This window comes from Azolla caroliniana, unplaced genomic scaffold (genome assembly GCF_043228905.1).
Source record: "Azolla caroliniana isolate FFs.n. ecotype wild unplaced genomic scaffold, voAzoCaro1.0.p SCAF_12, whole genome shotgun sequence".
In the NCBI taxonomy this organism is placed as follows: Eukaryota; Viridiplantae; Streptophyta; class Polypodiopsida; order Salviniales; family Salviniaceae; genus Azolla; species Azolla caroliniana.
Window position 1 is genome coordinate 681,795 of NW_028230447.1, and position 18,949 is coordinate 700,743.

At 41.0% G+C, this 18,949-nt stretch overlaps 1 protein-coding gene across 1 annotated transcript; it reads left to right on the plus strand.

The window, feature by feature from the left end:
• Positions 1–1,540: 1,540 nt before the first annotated feature.
• LOC147856709 (putative pectate lyase 5) lies at positions 1,541–4,820 on the plus strand. Its single transcript, XM_087328231.1, has 5 exons — positions 1,541–1,968; positions 2,219–2,873; positions 3,310–3,413; positions 3,587–3,725; positions 4,137–4,820. The coding sequence occupies exons 1-5, from the start codon at positions 1,808–1,810 to the stop codon at positions 4,356–4,358; spliced, it is 1,281 nt and encodes a 426-aa protein (XP_087184357.1). The 5' UTR covers positions 1,541–1,807; the 3' UTR covers positions 4,359–4,820.
• Positions 4,821–18,949: the final 14,129 nt, after the last annotated feature.

The following is an 18,949-nucleotide window of genomic DNA, read 5'->3' on the forward strand; positions in this document are numbered from 1 at the left end:
TAACTCTATTCAAGCAACCCTAGAGATAAGGTCAATTATGTTATCGAGATGTCCACTTTCACCTTCTTTCTTAAGCACAAAAGAATGTGCCTCACCTCGGCACAAAATATGCTGAAAGTTAAACTTGATTGAGGTGGCATAGGAAGAAGAAGAATAGTTGCATGAAAACACAACATGCAGTATCACAATCACTCATAATTGTTGTATTAATATACGAGGAACTCTCCTTTATTGTAGACAAGGACAAAACATACATTGCACATGATACTCTTGGCCCTTCTTAGACAATGATCAATATGCTCCACCCTCACTAGAAAAAAAAACTAGTATTTGGGTGGCAATGTGACCGACACAACCATTACTTCATAAATTTAAGCTATTTCGTGGGTCATATCAAGATTGGAAATGATATATTTGGAGTTCTATGATAGAATTCAATCAAATTATTTGTATTGGATTCTTTGGCACACTTGGTTATATCATATAGGTTAATAACATACATGCCTTTCTTTGGGTCCCTTCTTCTCTCATTGCATTTAATCTTCTTGCTCTTAGACAAGGTTTACACTTTGGAGCTCAAACGTTATTAGTCTTTTAGCCCGTTGTATCCGCTCAAGAGTGTTTTTTTGCCAATAATGAATGCACAATAGCTCCATCGATTTCAATAGATCAAGTTCCGCAAATTCCTCATAACCTCCACTCTCATGAAAAATTGATACTGATGATGCAATTTGGTTAATTACACCCTTTGGGAACTTAGACAAGCAAACCATGCTATGCGCACAAGGAAAATGGCATGGTTAAAAAGAAAAGCAAACCTTTGTTTGCACATGACAAGGATGGTATGGTTGACTCTCCAAAAACATTATTGAAAGCATGTGTATGTTCACCACTTGAAGCATAGTATTCTCGATAAGTAAGTTAACTACTTTTGTGAGGAAAACCTTTTATTAATAATGAGAAATTGGAATAATGTCTAAACAACCACCCAAGCTAATTGTGCTAGTGTGATAGACACGCTTTTACTCTCTCGGTGCGTAACAAGCCTTACAACTTGAAGTCTAGGGGTCAAGTTTCACACATCTTTGCTCTTTCAATGATGATGATTTCAAGTTTGAATATCGACCTCAATTTTTCTCTTATAAAATCAATCAAAAAGAGAACTAATCCCCCCCCCCCCCCCCCCCCCTCCTCTTATTGTATATACATATATATAGATAGATAGACACTCACATACATTATAGTTGTTTGACAAACTTGTCATGTTAAATAAATTTTGAAGCATGAATTGAAAGTGATAATGTGTGCCAATGGGTCCACAACTCAGATGGGTGTGTCAATAATTTAGAGACAATGACATTGTTAGGTTGATAAACCGACCGATGTGGCATGTAGTTTAAGAGAAGTGATAAATGCGTCTTAGACTCATGTGGCACAAACTTGAGGAGGGAGCGAAATGTGGTGTAGCGGGGATGTACTCCGAAAGTAAAGATTTGAACCCACGACATTGCGTCGATAGTCTACTGTCTAGGTACAAGGGGAGGGGAGAAAAACAAAAACCGAGCATGTGAACGTCGTCTCAAAGTATACAAGTTGGATAGGCAAACAAGTAATGATTTCATCATGATTGTAGACCCCTCCACCCCTAGGAAAGGAAGAAGAAGCCTTTCCCTTCTCCCCTTTAAATGCCAAAGCTCTAATGAACTAATGAATCCTAAACCTCAACACCTATAACTTCCTTCCTTCCACTTCTTTCTAATACACAAGAAGAAGAAGGAGAAGGAGAAGGAGAAGAAGAAGAAGATCAATGGGCATCCTTTCCATACTTCTTGTTTCCTCTCTTTCCTACATTGCATTATTTGCCTTCTTCTTCTCTCTTCCTTGCTTGGTTGTGGTCTCTAGGCCTCTAGAGAAAGAAGGCACTACAAACCAAGTGCAACACAATGGAGAGCTTGGTGGGCAATTAAGGTAAACACTTTTCATATGCTCTGTACAATGATTCTTAGGTACTCACATGCAGATTAGCATAGAGATTTATTAGTGAGTAAATAAGAGGTCTTTCACATACACAAACATCAGTTGCCTACCATTCATTGCTTGTGCATTTGTCTCTCTACCCAAGGGTCCCCTACCCACCCTTTCACATATGTATATTGCTCAATGGTGTCCCTCTACCTACCTAAGAGCTCTTTCACATGCTCCAATTTCAATGGTGTAGGAACGGCTCGAGTGTGGGACCGATGAGACGGGAGCTCGATGACGGTTACACTTCATCGTGTGCGACCGGGAACCCGATTGATGACTGTTGGCGGTGCGATCCCGACTGGGCATCTAACCGGAAGCGCCTGGCCGATTGCGCGATCGGGTTCGGTCGGGATGCGGTCGGTGGGCGTGATGGCGAATTCTATGTAGTCACCGATGACTCCGATGAAGATGCGGTGAACCCTAAGCCGGGCACCCTCCGGCATGCCGTCATCCAATCCGAACCCCTCTGGATCATCTTCGACCGAGACATGAACATCGTGCTGAAAGAGGAGCTCCTTATGAATAGCTACAAGACAATCGACGGGAGGGGGCATGAGATCCACATTGCGAATGGGCCTTGCATTACTATCCAATATGTGAGCAATGTGATAATCCATGGTATCAATGTGCATGATTGTAAGCCGGGAGGGAATGCGATGGTTCGTGACTCGCCTACGCATTATGGGTTCCGGACGGTTTCGGATGGAGATGGGATCTCTTTGTTTGGTGCCACGGATGTGTGGGTTGATCATGTCTCTCTTGCCAGATGCACCGACGGCCTCTTCGATGCCATCATGGGTTCGACGCGCATTACTGTCTCCAACAGTTATTTCACTCAGCATAACAAGGTAAGAGGAAAGAAAAACAAAGACCTTCTACTCCCCCAATACTATTGTTTGGATTGCACATTCTACTATCTCAATCAATGATATGTTTGTTCAATGTCTTCTATGATCTAATTCATGTGATTTGGTTAAATAAAAAAAACATATTGTATGACCTAATTCATGTGATTTGGTTAAATAAAAAACATGAAGAGACTCTCCATCCAAACATAAAGAAAGCTAGGGTCCTAGCTTTCCATCCAAACCATATGTGTCTGATAAGGCATGTGTGATGGGTTAAAGGGAGTGTGCAATAATAATATGAGAAGCGAGAATAATAAGACACATGATGGCCTAAACATAGGTGAAATTGGGTGATTAGAAAGCTGTGATTTAACTAAGTTCCTTATAATAATGATCCTAATGACTTTCTTACATGAATTGGGTTGGGTTGGCTCAGGTGATGCTTCTTAGCCATAGTGATGACTATGTGGCAGACAAGAACATGCAAGCAACCATTGCATTCAATCACTTTGGAGAAGGTCTTGTTCAAAGGATGCCAAGGTATATACATATTTATAAATTAGTTGAGAGGTTCAAATCACTGGACCAACATAGCAATAGGTTTTATATAAGTTATTCAAGTTTATTAAGGAACCAATTACTCCCAATAATGACTTCCTAACTCGTCTCACTATCCATTGTTGTCATTTTTTGCCACCATTTTATCGGGGCAGATGTCGCCATGGGTTCTTCGAGATTGTGAATAATGACTACACTCATTGGGAGATGTATGCCATCGGTGGAAGTGCCGAACCCACCATAAATAGCAAAGGAAACCGATATACTGCCCCGGGGAACCCCTTTGCCAAAGATGTAAGCAATTTACTCTACTTTCTCATCTTGCATTTCACTATGAGTTTTGCTCATTTTCCGGAAAATGCGAAAGACCTAGAGTAGGCCAATGCGAAGGTGGATTTTGACACTTATGTTAGGACATATAAGTTTGTTTGTTTGTTTTCTTTTCCCAAAAAAGTTAGGACATATAAGTTAATGCATCAAGGGAGATTTGAGTCTTGTTGTTGTGTCGTCCCCATACTAGATAGAGCCCCCTACATGAGAATTATAGGCTATACATGTGAAGAAAATTCATTGTGATATAATAAGCTTGTGCTTGCCATACATAATTTTACAAGCTCTACAATTCGATATATTGTTTGTCGACAACATTTTGAATCGGTGTCTTATTGTGTACGAGACAATAATTTGAACCATCCCATCATACAGGTGACAATGCGCATGGACACAGCTGAGAGCAAATGGACCTCATGGGATTGGCGTTCTGAAGGGGACCTATTTCTAAACGGTGCATACTTTGTTCCATCTGGAGGAGGGGCTTTATCAAACTACGAAAAATCCGCTACTTTGGGGCCGAAACCATCAGCCCTTGTTGGCACGATGACCGCAAATGCAGGAGCATTGAAATGTGTGGCGAATAATGCATGTTGATTGAAGCACGTAAGCTTAGCAATTATTCATGCCATTGATAAGTGCTAAAAGGAGCCCTCCCTTAATATTCCCATTTTCAACTCAATTGTACCTTAATCTTTGTTGTGCTATACATACATATATAAACATATATTAGTAAGCAAGTGCCAAATTCAAGGCCCTTTACTATGCTTCCTCAACTATTTTTTCACACCTATTAGCTTCAACAATTGCTTCATATAGTGTGTATACTATTGCAAAAACCAAACAAGTTCTTTTAGCTTGGATTTACTTCAGCCCTTGCACTTATTAGCATCAACCATTGCTTTTAGTGTATTGTGCATATGATCGAAACATTTCCTCTCAAATCTTGGATTAAAATAAACTAAGAAATTGAGGTTACATGCAATTCCTCAACCTTGGCATTGTTCTATGCAATATTGTTTTTGAAGTAATAATATTCATTGATATTGTATACGGTTCTTTTATTTGCCACGTAGCATTACTCTTTCACCACCTCCTTACATGTACATCTAACTTTCCTACACATTAAATTGAGTTATGCGTGACCATGTGAAATGTATATAGGCAACCAACCTCAAACTTTTGTATATTAAATGAAAAGAGTGACTTGAAATCGACATAAACTATGTTTCTAGCACAAGGTTTTGATTGACATTTGATGACTTATACCCTTGCTTGATTAAAAATACCAAACAATGATAAAGGTACAAAACAAAAATATTTCGAAGTATGGCATTTTGTTATGAAATAAAAGACTCGTTGCCAAAGTGTTCCTCAATTAATATGCAACAACAACTACCTATTGCACATAGATTATTGAGTCCAATTCCTATTGAACATGATGTTAGAAGTGCATAAACATTTTGAAGGGAATCTTGTTGTTATAGAAGAAGAAGAAAAAAATGTGATGGTGATGTCACACTCAATGGATTGGAGTTATACTTGGGGCACACCTCTAACAAGATGCATGTTCACATCAAATTCAAAGAGAAAACGATGAAGCTGGTGTGGATTGGACACAAAATATAAAGAACCTGAAATAAAGGCAATAACCACAATATATGGATGGGCTTGTTAAGACTACGTAATAATAGTTTTCTTTAGGTCCCTCAATGAAGACCGGCCTACAAGAATTTGAACTACTTTCACTTTATACTAGTATCCTTTTGCTATCTATGGTATATATTAGGTATGCTAACTTTTTGACAATAATCTCACTTTCCATATTATTTACAATCTAAATGTTTGTTTCATCATATCATTTATTATGTTGGGCATAGCCAATAAGGCCATGTGCATAGGTAACGGGTAAACCACATGTCAATTTTATTATAGGCCCCGTAGAGCTTCATTATTAGCACGCAAAGACAAGGACCAATGAGTTTTGGAATGCATTCATATAAACCAAACATCATATGGGGGGGAGGGGAGGGGGATTATTGGGCAAGCTTGTGCTTTCCAAAAGAAAGAATTCCTCTAGGGCACCTCCATATTCATGTTTGTGTTAAGAGAGAGGGAGAGTAAATGAAGAATGGTATTGAGAGATTAAGGGTGCCCCAACATGACATCTTATATGGCTCTTATCTTTTGCCATGTGGGTGAATACTTACCCCATGCATTGAGATATGAGCACACTTGCGATGCAAATTTTTCTTCGAAAGGAACAACAACGGGTTTTTACTGACCACAAACAAAGGAATTTTTGTTTTGCATTTACCATGGCTAGATCCTTATTCCAGGATTTACCCTATCTCTAATCTTTTTTCCAAATGTCAAGATGCGAAGTTACATACAACAATGATTTTAAAATAAAAATATGATCATACAAAGGCAACCAAGACATCCATGAACTTGGGTGCAAATTTCATAGAGCATTTCAAAAATTTGTATCAAACTTCATCTAGATTCACCTAAAAAGTTCAAAATAAGTAGTATGAAACATCAAAAACTATAATATTGAGGTGTAACCATCTCACTTCTAAGCCAAATATAAACGACATATAATTTCAAAGCTTCCTATGGGTTTGCATTTCTTTGCATTCTTTATTTTTTTCCAAAAAAAAACTCCTTCCATTAGTTATAAAATTTTACAAATGAGACGATTATGTACAAATCCCTGTAGGGACGGGATAGTTCCATCTTATGTGGATGCCCATTGAGTCAAGAAAGGGAGAGGAGGACTATTGTTGGATGAAGGCTATTCGTTGTCTTTTAACTCCATCGGAGCCGCCCTTGAGGCCATCATATTGGCTCTTTAGAGTGGCTACAATTTCAATCCATATCTCTTGCAGTAGCCTTGTTGGATGCGTGGTTTGGTTGGAGAAGACTCGTCTACACCGTTGTTTCCATAGAATCCAAAGAGTTATTGGGCTGACCAATTCCAACAGAGCTTGAGATTTGTCATTAAGAGGAGTTGAGTGGATGTTGCCGTTGGTGGACATTTCTTTGCATTCTTGAGACAAAGATTCAAAGCACATGAGAAATGTTCAAATTTTTTACTTTGGAAACCATCTCTTTTGCATTTTTTTACACCAAAATTCAGGTTTCCCAATGCCAACCATGAACAAATTATTGATGTCTTTTTTTTCCAAAAAACAAAATTCCTTCCATTAGTTATAAAATTTTATAATTGAGAATGGTATGTACAAATACTAGAAGGGACTCGATAATTCCATCGCATGTGGAGGCCCACTGACCATTGTTGAATGAAGGTTAATCGTTGTCTTTTGGCTCCATCAGATCCACCCATGATGCCATCATATTGGCTCTTTAGTGTGGCTACAACATCATTCCATATCTCCTGCAATAACGTCGCTTGGTGCACGGTTTGGGTGGAGAAAACCCGCCTACAATGTTGTTTCTAGAGGGTTCATATTGTTATTGAGCTGACCCATTCCAACACAATTGATGGGAATTGAATGAATATTGTCAGTGAACAAATTATTGATCTCTAGTTTTTTTTTTCCTTGAAAATATATCCTCCAATTGATCTCTTGTTTATTCAGTTTTCAAAGAAAGAATAATGTTTCTTAGAATGAATCACTTTAAAATAGGTAAGAGTATTTGTGCCTACCACAATTAATAGTTTCAACATGTGTTTGTGACTATTAACAACTTCTCGCAAGGAATGAATTTCATGAGCCCAATTATAGGACCCAAATATTCAATAAAGATATCTTGCATAAAAGTTCACATTATACATTTTATAATATTGCACAATGTAGGTTAGTTTAGGGGAAACCTTTTAGAGGATTAACTATAGATTGAAGCTTGAAGGTCTCTTATATAGCTTAGGTTAGGGGAAAACTCGTAGAATATACTCGAGCTTTTCTTTCCCACTTGAAATAATTTAAAGTTCTTGATATTTTCTCAAATACCCTTGGTCAACCTTCAAAAAAGCAATTATGTATATGGTGAAGTCATCTCTTTTTCTATATTCTAGGGGGAGTAGAAGAAAGGTGTTAGGGAAAATAAGGTAAACATAGGGACATTTGGAGAAATAAAGATAAAAATGGGACGTTTTTAGAGTTTCCCCTCAATGTATTTGTTTTTTTTTCCCAAAAAAAACTACTTCCATTAGTTAAGGCAATGTAGATAGGATAATATACAATTCATATCTTACAAGCCAACTTGCATGTCAAAAAGAAAACAACATGTGTAAAGGAAACAACAACAAAAAACTCCAAAACACCACATCATTCGATGAGCATAGCATTACTCGACCGCATACCCTCCACGAGAGCCTCATACAACCCGAATTCAGCATGGACATCCTCCCCTCAATGTATTATTATAAGTGTTATTTGTATTAATAGTATCGTGAATATGAGGTTTAAAATGTTATGATTAAATATAAAATGCGAAGAGGGTGTATAAAAATATACATCCACCATGGAATCCAACCTTTTCTATGTATACCAAAGATAAAATTGTATGTTATTTTTACCCAATTGAGTTTAGTATCCTCCCAAATAGATATACATAAGCATACACTTTTCCAACTAGGAAACGACAAGCTCGCTGGGTTACACTCTCTCTCGGGACCCTCCTCCAACTTTTGTTCTCACCTCCTCTCCTAAAAATTGCCTCATTTTGATTTCAAGATCATGACAGTAAGTGCAAGAGGTGGTTAATTTGTTGTTAAGGGAATAGTGTTATATTCTTTGCCCTTAATATCTATACGAGGTGTAATATTTTCACTCTAGTAACTATCTATTTAATTAAGATAAACATATATCTAATTGGTATAGTGAGTATGTGTGTGTTTGTAGTTCAAATGAAGGGAGCCCTCGATGTTTCGAAAGTTCATAGTGTAAAGAAGTGTTTTTCATGTGTTGAAGTATGATTTGTGGTTCTCATCATTGGGGAGTGACAACCTCAATACCTCACTCAACTCAACATGAGGAAGACAACCCCTCGGAACTCGATAATGACCCAATTAAGAAATATGTTTTTTTGATTGAATCGATAATTGAGAGATGAGGTACATATGAGGTTACCTAATTAAATTGTTAATTGTTATGTAAAACACATGTATATTTCAATAAATTAAAGGAGGAAAGTGACACGGAAGAAAGTGGCTCATAGTAAATGTAAAGAAGAGAGAATGAAGAACAAAATGTAGCTAAGTTGGGGTATTGAAAATGCCTCTTTTACATCAGAACTATTGGCCTTTTGTACAAATTATAAACTTTAATGGGTCACATCTCACATTGCAAGCACTTATGGAATTAAACATTGGCATCTAATCATGTGTATTCCCCACAAATTACAATATGAGCTACAACATTTGGTGTATGGCCAATATTTGAGATTGCTAATATTACGCCTCATACAAATATTAACACCTAGATAATATGACACTATTTCCCTTAGCATCTACTTGCATTAAAAGCCATAAAGGTGAGGAGATGTGGTTGGCCACATCAATCACTTCCTTATTGGTATTCCAATGTGTAAGGTTTGTATAGTAGATATTGAAAATTTTATATTATAGTTATTATCGATCAAATTGGATGTAATATCATCAATGATGCATGATCCAAAGTCTATCCGGAGCAATTGAAGTAGTATTGCCACAAACCATCTCTTAAACCATTTGTATGTGACATGTGCCCAATTATAACTTAAAAGCGGGAAATTTCCCTTTACTCTATCTTTTCTTTTCTTTTTGTTAGCTTTCCAAGGTAGGATTAGTGGGCAAAGTGCCTCAACGTCCTTTACTTTGGACGATTGTTAGTGGCCTCTCATCAATTCTTTTGGTTCTATGGGTCTTTTTTACCCCATTTCAAGAGCATTATATGGTATGGTATGGTCACATCGACCCCAAGGTGACTTCATAGAAATAACCTTTGTAGCTCCTCAAAATTATTCCATTTAGAAAGAGTATACTTCCTCTCTATACCTCCACAACAAGTAACAAGTATTTAATAACCAATGCTTTGAATTTTTTGAGCTTTGTTTGTCATCTTTGAAGGTTATGAAGATAACATTTGGATTCAAAGTAGTGAAAGGTTGCCCAGTTGGTGTTTCTTTTTCCAAAAAAACACTCCTTCCATTAGTTATACAGTTTTATAGATGAGAGTGTTATATACAAATCCATGTAGGGACGTGATAGTTCCATCTTATGTGGATGCCCACTCACTCAAGAAAAGGAGAGGACGACCATTGTTGGATGAAGGCTAGTCATTGTCTTTCAAGTCCATCGGATCCGCCATTGAGGCCATCATATTGGCTCTTTAGAGTGACTACAACTTCACTCCAACTGGTGTTCAACTAATATTCCATGCATGTGTCTCAATTATTGAAAAGATCTTGCAAATTCGAGGACCTTGCCCTTGAAGGTGAGCTATAGCAAAATGTGTGGTTGCTTGGTCTTGATTATTATTGTTTAAGGTTGTCTTGCCTACATTTGATAATAGGGTGCTACCTAAATAAAACTCCCTAACAATGTGAAGCAAGGTCTCTCTCTCTCTCTCTCTCTCTCTCTCTCTCTCTCTCTCTCTCTCTCTCTCTCAACATTTAAATACATATGACTTGTGGAGACAAAGTAAAACATACTTCCCTAGTACATGTGAAATTGGGAAATTTCAAGAATTTTACTAATAAGTGTTGCAATCAAGAGTGAACATTGTGATTGTGAGGAATATGGACAAGGACTTGACCACATTGACCACGTTTGGAAACCAAATTTGAATGCAACACATTGCATCAAAATATGTGTAGTTGATGAGTCTCCTCACCTCTGTCCCACCAAAAGGGTGCATAATACAAATTAGAGAATTAGAAAAGAGAAAGAAAGAGAATTATTTGCCAAATTGATAGAGTACATCTCCTTGTTGGAGACTTAGGGAGGTTTTGTAGAGAGAATTTAGCAGTGGCCAACTCCTCTTCTCATAAAAAGATGTTAGATGCGCTAGGGATTTGTCGGCTTGTGAGCACCGTTTTCGCAATTTGCATTTCGTAGTTATCTTATATGACATTATAGATATATTACAATGTATCCAGAGATGAGGGATGTGTGAAGTAATGGGATCATTGATGGGTTTTATGGTGGATCTACATGATATTTCATTCATGTCAATTGTTCTCCATTTCGTAAGTAATACATTACTATTTGCAAAAAGACTAGAAAGAGAAATTGTGAATGTTGGAAAAAAGAGGGTGGTTATTTGCAAATGGTATAGACATTAATAACCTACCTCCTTGTAAGTACAACCATGTGACTGATCAAACTTTAATCTCTCATGAAGATCGTAATAAAGTAATACGCCAAGAAATATGGCAAATTTACATCCGATTTAAATGGATCACCCCACGAGAGCCACTTCCATCTAAAATGTGGTTCTATAAGGAACACTTCTTGCCCTTCTCTAAGTTAGGTTTTATTACACGACCAAAATATCTAGATACATTCTTATCAAATGCACTAAGGGTGGACATTGGACAACTTAGGATGTCCTCTCACCAGCTTGAGATTCAGAATGGTCGTGCTAATAGAGTTCCTAGAGAGGAAAGGCTATGTAGGTTATGTCACATAGAGATAGAGGATGAGTATCACTTTACATGCAAGTGTCCAACTTATACCAAGATAAGGGTGAAATACCAAGACCTACTAGGACCCTCTCCCACCCTCTCTGGACTATTAGATACCCCAGATATAAAGAGACTAGGTAGGTATATCTTACAGCTAAAACAACATAGGGAGAATAAATACAAAGTGTTAACCATAACCCTTTTAGAATTCACCCTCATGTAACTAATGTAATTTTTCAGGAACAAGGGGAGACGATGAATGTGGACACACCTACACCACTCGGCCTCTCTATTGATGACACAAAAATGCAAAGAACAACCAAACGCCCTCAGATGTTGGGCTTCAAAGTTCCTCGACATGGAATAGAAACGATTAAGAAGATAAGGGAACGTGATCTACGCCGCCTAGAAGCTATGGTTGGGGTACCTTTTACATTGGGACCACAAGCCACATCCACATCACAACCCTTTGACCTCCCGCTTCTTTTCAAGAGACTTGGATGGAAATGAAACTCGGCCTAGTATAAAGCCATTTCCTTATGGAACATGTTTTTTTACTATAATTGTTTAGCTTAAGCTCTATTTTATTTTATTTTTACTTTCGATGAATGGGTAAATACCCCATTTTTGTTGTAAACCAATTGTCTAATGGGCCAAATTTGGTCTTAGAAGATGTTAATATATCTTTCTTTCTTTCTTAACTATTATTTTTATATGTATGCAACAGAAATACGAGTAGAAATAGAAATATGAGGGGTATTTTTATTATTTGTGAGCTTCATTTTCCTTCGCCTACGTATATATAAATTATAATATATACATTTGAAATACGAGGCTACAGAAATATGGGTAGAAATACGACGGGTATATAATGAAAAAAACATTATAGGCTAAAGTATGAGGGAGGTACAAATATACGAGGCTAGAGAAATACGGGTAGAATACGAGGGGTATATAATGAAAGATAATTATAGGCACAACTACAAGTACGAGGGGGGTATAATGGAAAAATGAGGGGCATCGATAGAAATAGGAGCAAGGGGGTTAAAATAGGAATATGAGACGTATTTTTAGATTTTTTGAACTTCATTTTCCTTCATGTATAAAAATGTATATACGTACTTACATACATATATGTAAAGAAATGGATATGATTCTTGTGAAGCGGAAGAGATGTGAGTTATGTGTGTATATGAGAGAGAGAGTGAGTGAGAGAGACAAGGAGTAAGACACAGAGAATACGCAAGGTAAAGTATATTAACAAAGGAGAAAGACTCAACACTATACAAGGTGGGAGGAGGGTGCTTTATATAGTCACCCTCTCTCTTCATTAACTACAAGACTCATGGAACATGGGGAATGTGAAAGCTCATAAGTTATGTGTCATAGAATATGATTCTATGACTCATACTAAATGCTAGAATACAAAGAGGTGACATAATGGTGACTCTTGACCGTTGGAGTGTCTATTCACTCTCAAGGTGAGTTCACACACTAGACCAAGTTGAGCTTGATTCTCAACACGCCCCCTCAAGCTCAAGTCAGGTCGGTTTCAAACGGTATCCGAAATCCACTTCGACTCACGTTCCAGAGTCTGCATCAACTCGCATTTATGCGGAGTTGCGGAATCCGTGCTCCAGCTTGCGTTGTGCGTAGTTGCGAGGTCTGTGCTTCGGCTTGCGGCTTTCTTCGCGGCTTTGCGCGGTAGTTCGGCTCTTCGCGGCTTTGTTGCGCGGTTGCGGAATCCACGCGTTATTGCGTAATGTCTTCAGTACTCCCCCTCAAGCTTGGCAAGCCAGGGATCGTCAATCCGAGATCGGTCATGAATTGCCATAGCTTGTCAACTCCTAAGGCTTTAGTGAAGATGTCGGCCATTTGAAGATTTGTGCTAATGTGTTGTAGGTCGACATTGCCAGCTAGAACGCGCTCTCGGATGAAGTGATAGTGCACTTCGATGTGCTTTGTCCGCGCGTGGAACACCGAGTTCCGAGCTAGATAGATATTACTCATGTTGTCGCAGTAAAGCGAAGTCGGATCCTTGATGGGTACGCCCAGATCCTTGAGTATCCTTTTGAGCCATACGACTTCACATGCGGCCACTGTCACGCTTCTATATTCCACCTCTATGCTCGAAAGAGTGACGGTTGGTTGCTTTTTGGTTCTCTAGGATATTGCTCTGCTGCCGAGGGAGAAAACAAATACGGAGGTTGATCTTCTATCGGCTTTGTAGCCGGCCCAATCAGCGTTTGTGTACCCCTCGAGTCGTATTGGCATCACGATCTTGTAGAGGATGCCGCAATCCATTATGCCGCTCACGTATCTTAGAACTCGCTTAGCGCAATCCAAGTGAGTATCACGCGGTGTTTGCATGAATTGGCTAAGGAGACCGACTGGATAATTGAGATCGGGTCGAGTGATCGTGAGGTAGATGAGACTCCCGATGAGTTGCCGATACTGAATTGGCTCACACGCTTTGGTGCCGGAGTTCGCATCTCGTTTGAGATTGTGATCGAGCGGGGTTGCCGCGTATTTGCACTCAGCCATCCCGAACTTGTATAACAAGTTGAGGATGTAGTGTCGTTGAGAGATCATGATTCCAGCTGGAGTCTGAATTACCTCGATGCCAAGGAAGTAGTGGAGCTCCTTCATGTCCGTCATCTCAAACTTCTCGGAAAGGAGGGATTTGACCTTATTGATTTCGAGGAGATGCTCATCTCCAATGACTAGGTCATCCACATTTAAGATGATGACGATCGGACTTGTAGAATCGCTTCGTATGTAGAGGGAGTTGTTTGATTTTGACATACGGAAGCCGATTTGATGAAGATATTGCGTTATCTTCGAATGCCAAGCACGCGGTACTTGCTTGAGGCCGTAGAGTGGCTTCTTGAGTCGGCATACAACACTTGATGTCAGAATGTGACTTGCAACAGGAGAAGATAAGAGAACTCTGGAATGATGTAACCAAGAAAACAGAGGCGATGGTGGAAGAACGAACGAAGGCGGTTGAGTCGGCAAAGCTGCTAGAGGAAGCAGCAAGAGAAAGGACGATGCTCACTCGACAACACTATGAAGAGATGGAACGAGCAAAATTGTCTTTGAATAGGGTTCATACAACGTATCAGACCCAATTGCTGGAATAGGGTGCAAGCACAAGCAACCGCGGGCCTGATAAAGAAGTTAAAGGAGGAAAAGCAGGCTGTAGAGGTCAAATCCAAGATGGGGCTCAACCGGATCTGCACCATTGTATTAGCATGAAAAGAAAGCAGAAAGAGTATGATTGCTGAAAGCTCAGTGCAATGGTGGTCAAAATGGGCACAACAGGCGGCGGGATTACAGACTCTACGAGCGGATGTTGAGAACCGAAGAAAGGACGGTGACAACTTCTACAAGATGGATGCGGAGAGCATTGTAACCATTCGGGAGGACTTATCGGACGATTTCTTGGCCTTGGCAAGAGAACAATTGGCGGCTATGAGGCGGCTGGTAGAACAATTGGATGATGACCAGCTTGCCACTCAACTCCAATTTGAGCAGTATGAGCGGGAGCGTAGATGGCAGGTGGCATCGCAAATGACGACGGCAATCAACATAAGTGATGGAGAGCAATCTCCGGAGCAACCACCGAATGTAGCCAGAACCAGGGGAGGCCAGCTAGACAAAGCCCGAGTGGAGCCAGTGGAGCCAGACCGGAAGAGCCAGTGGAAGCAGAATGGGAGCAACCAGAGAAGCCAAGGACTGAGGAGCCAGAGCCGGAGGGGCCGAGACCAGTAGAATCGGGAGCGGATGGAGTCGGAGAGGAGGATCATGCCAGAGAGCAATAACAACAACAACAATCGGACCAGCAGTAGTAGAAGCAGATGGAGCAACTACCCGATGAACCGTTGGAACCATTGGATCAAAGTATTCTGGATATTCTGGAAGATGAGTGAAGGGGCTAACCCGTGGGTTCGACATACAAGGTACTGTCCCACGGGCGTGCCATGTGTTGGCCGGTTAGGCCAAAGTATGAAAGGGGAGCCGGTTTTGGGATAAAGGGAGTTGTAATTAGAATTAATTATTATAATTATAAGATCAGATGGATGGACCCGGAATCGGTATGCCAATCCGGATCCAGACCGGTTCGTAGCCGGTTGCCGGTTGGCACCGGTTTGTAACAAAGTCGGATACCTATAAAAGGATTTGGATATGATGTAACTGGAGATGGATAATTAATAGGGAAGTGTTGTTATTTTCATATCTGGTTTATCCTGTCATTTCCGTTCCGTGCTTAATGAAGTTGATCCTACGCGTGTAACTAATCGATCCGGATAACAATCAGAGAGGATCAGTTCTGTGTTACGGTCTTCCCATTCATTACCGTATCACCCCTTTGGTGAAGTGTTCCGGAAGGACACCCTGTGTTAGTGGCTTGTCCAACCCAGGATTAACACTCGCTTCCTCATTCAGGATGCTTGTCTTCACCGCTTGTAAAGACAAGTTCTCTTCTTGACAAGAGGTGCTGAGAGTCACCATCGGGTTCTCCCAGCTAGCCGGCAGTTTGCACATCAACAAGATGGTCTGCATGGCACCATCGAGGGGAAACTTGGTTGCTTCGATTCATTTGTTTAGAGTCGACTGACTCGGATTCGACTCGGATTCAGCTGTTCCGGCTAGTTGTCTTCTAACAGTCAACTAGTCATGTGTTCGGAGTCGGCCGAGAAGACGATCCCGACTACCGTTGTTTCCAGTCTTTGATTGTCTTTTCTTCCACAAACACTACGTCTTGACTTCTCACGACCTTTTTATCAAGGATATCCTACAGCATGTACTGGAACTCATCCTCCAAATACCCCAGGAATATGCATGGTTTCGACTTATTGTCAAGTTTCGACCTTTGATCCTTAGCCACATGCATATACACCAAGCATCTGAATACCTTCAAATGTTGATAAGAGACATATTTACCTGTCCACACCCTTTGTGGGACATCGCCCTTTACATTCACTAAGGGAAACTTGTTTATTAGATAAACAGTTGTGTACGTCATCTCAACCAAATATGATTTCGGCAACTCAGGGGTCTTAGGCATTGTATACTCGAGTCAAATACCTTGGGATTTGTAGTACTCAAGGGTCTTAGGCACTGTATACTCGAGTCAAATACCTTGGGATTTACTCAGCCAAATAAGATAATTAAAGAAACAAACAAGTTAGCTTCTTGGTGAAGAGTTCGAATCAAGGGTCGGCCACCGAACTCACTATTGAGTGAGTGAGTCGACTCGTCGTCGTTGAAGCGATCGTCTTCGTAATTCCGGCATTTTCTCCTTGCCTTTGTCCATCTTCGGGTTAGGCCATGATTTGCTTTGATCGCTCAAAGGCTCTTGTGGTCCGCTCAGTCGGGTCGTGATCGGACTTTCTTCAAACATGCACGTAAGGCGATCTTCATCCTCTATCTATTGTTCGGCGGATTCTGGGTCGAGCGGAGTTGGAGTCAAAGTTGTCTCTAGTGCATACCAGGATGCGGACTCATAAAAAACGATGTCTCAACTTACTCGAGATTTTTGAGTTGAGGGGTTGTAGCACTTGTACCCCTTTTGCTCCAGTGAGTATCCTACGAGGATACATTTCTCCGACTTCGGGTCAAGCTTTTGACTCGTCTCGTCGGGGATGTGCATGTACGCTATCGCGCCAAATATCCGGGTGTGCGATAAGTCCGGCTTCTTTCCGAAGTATTTTTCGTGCGGAGTGACTTCGTGCACTCCAGATGTTATGCACCGGTTCATTAGGTAGACGGCCGTATTTGCAGCTTCGGCCCAATATGACTTGGGCATATGCTTCTCGTTCATCATGGCCCGCGCTACTTCGAGGATGTGCCGATTTTTGCGCTCGGCTACTCCGTTTTGTTGCGGAGTGTGCCGGCAAGTGAATTCTTGCTGAATTCCTTCTTTCGGAGATACGTCGTGAAATCGTTCGAGATGTACTCCTTGTCGCCATTCGATCGAAGACATCGTACATGTCGGCCCGTGGCTTTCTCGACTTCATTCTTAAATTTTTGGAAGTGTCTGAACACTTCGCTCTTTTGCCGCATCGAGTAGATCCAAGTGTGCTTGGAGAAGTCGTCGATGAAGAGCGCGTAATATCGGCATCCGCCGAATGTAGCCGTCTACGCCGGTCCCCATACGTTGGAATGGACTACGTCCAGTAGACCTTTGCTCACGTTTCGCTCTTTCGGGAATTGGTGTCGATGTTGCTTGCCAAATTGGCACGCTTCACATACACCTTCAATCTCCTTCTCTTTGAATGTCGAGAGTCCGATGACGACTCCTTTCGATTTCATTGCTATGACTTTGTTGAGATTGATGTGGCCAATTCGCTTGTGCCATAGTTCTATGTCGGAGTCGGCTTTTGTGCTTTTTGCGAACATGGCGGATTTCATCTCGTGTGAATCAAGAATGAACATCCGGCCCTCTCTTCTTCCACGCGCGATGATTCGGCCCTCTTTTTCAATGAAGCACCCTTCTTGGTCGAATCGTACTTGCATCCCTTGCTCAACCATTTGGCCGACCGAGACCAAATTCTTCGTGATGGTGGGAACATGCAAGACATTTTTAATGTATGTTTGCTTACCTCATTCGCCGAACGGAACATTGCCGATGTGCCGAATCGGGTGCGTAGTGTCATCTCCGGTTTCGACATAACCGGGTCACTCCGGCTCTCGAAGTTCGAGAAACCATTCTTTATGAGATGTCATGTGGTTTGAGGCTTCGGAGTCAACAAACCATACGTCCTCCGGATTGAGGGCACTAGTTGAGGTAGAGGCCAACATAGAGTTTTCTCTATGTTTCATCATGAACATTCTGCCACGGTCGGAGTTGTGTGCATACATTCCGCCACGATCTTCGTAGTCAGAGTTGCGCCCATACATTCCGCTATACTCTTCGGAATCAGAATTGTGCACGTAATTCGTGAGTTGTCGACTTGTGGAAGCCGATTCGCGCATCTTCTTTCAGCACTCTTCTTCGTGGTGGCCGAGCTTTCCGCAATATCCGCATTCAGTTGCGTTTTGACGGCTCGGGTCGGAGTGGAAGCTCTCCGTTCTTGCGAAGGTTCCTCGTTGGCTTCCATTTTGCGGGCGAAATTGGGAGTTGTTGTCGTAGGTCGGACCTCGTCCGCCTTGTCCTTGGCCGAATCGGCCTCTCGCTCGTCCGCGTCCTCTTCCTCCGTTCGAGTGCGTGTAGAGCATGTGGCCTTCCGACTCATTGCTCCTTGTACGCACGGGGTTTTCTTTGACCAATAGCATTGATTAGAGCTCGAAGAAGGAGGGAGATTTCTCCCGTGCTAGAACAGCGGTTCGCATTGTGCCGAACCATGGTGCGAGACCACCGAGGCATATTTGCACCATCTCATCATCATCGATATTTACGCTTATCGAGCCGAGCGAGTCGCAAAGCTCCTTGATCTTTGAGGTGTATGTCGTGATGGACATGTCCCTTTGTTAAATGTTGTTCAACTCTTGGCGGAGTTGAAGCCTTCTTGTGGTTGTGTTCGCCGCGAAAATCTTTCGTAGATTTT

Excerpts from the sequence above, each read along its gene's own strand:
- LOC147856709 (XM_087328231.1), top strand. The coding sequence starts at position 1,808 with ATGGGCATCCTTTCCATACTTCTTGTTTCCTCTCTTTCCTACATTGCA. Across the intron at positions 1,969-2,218 it reads GAGCTTGGTGGGCAATTAAG|GAACGGCTCGAGTGTGGGAC; the intron begins GTAAACACTTTT and ends TCAATGGTGTAG. Across the intron at positions 3,414-3,586 it reads CTTGTTCAAAGGATGCCAAG|ATGTCGCCATGGGTTCTTCG; the intron begins GTATATACATAT and ends TTATCGGGGCAG.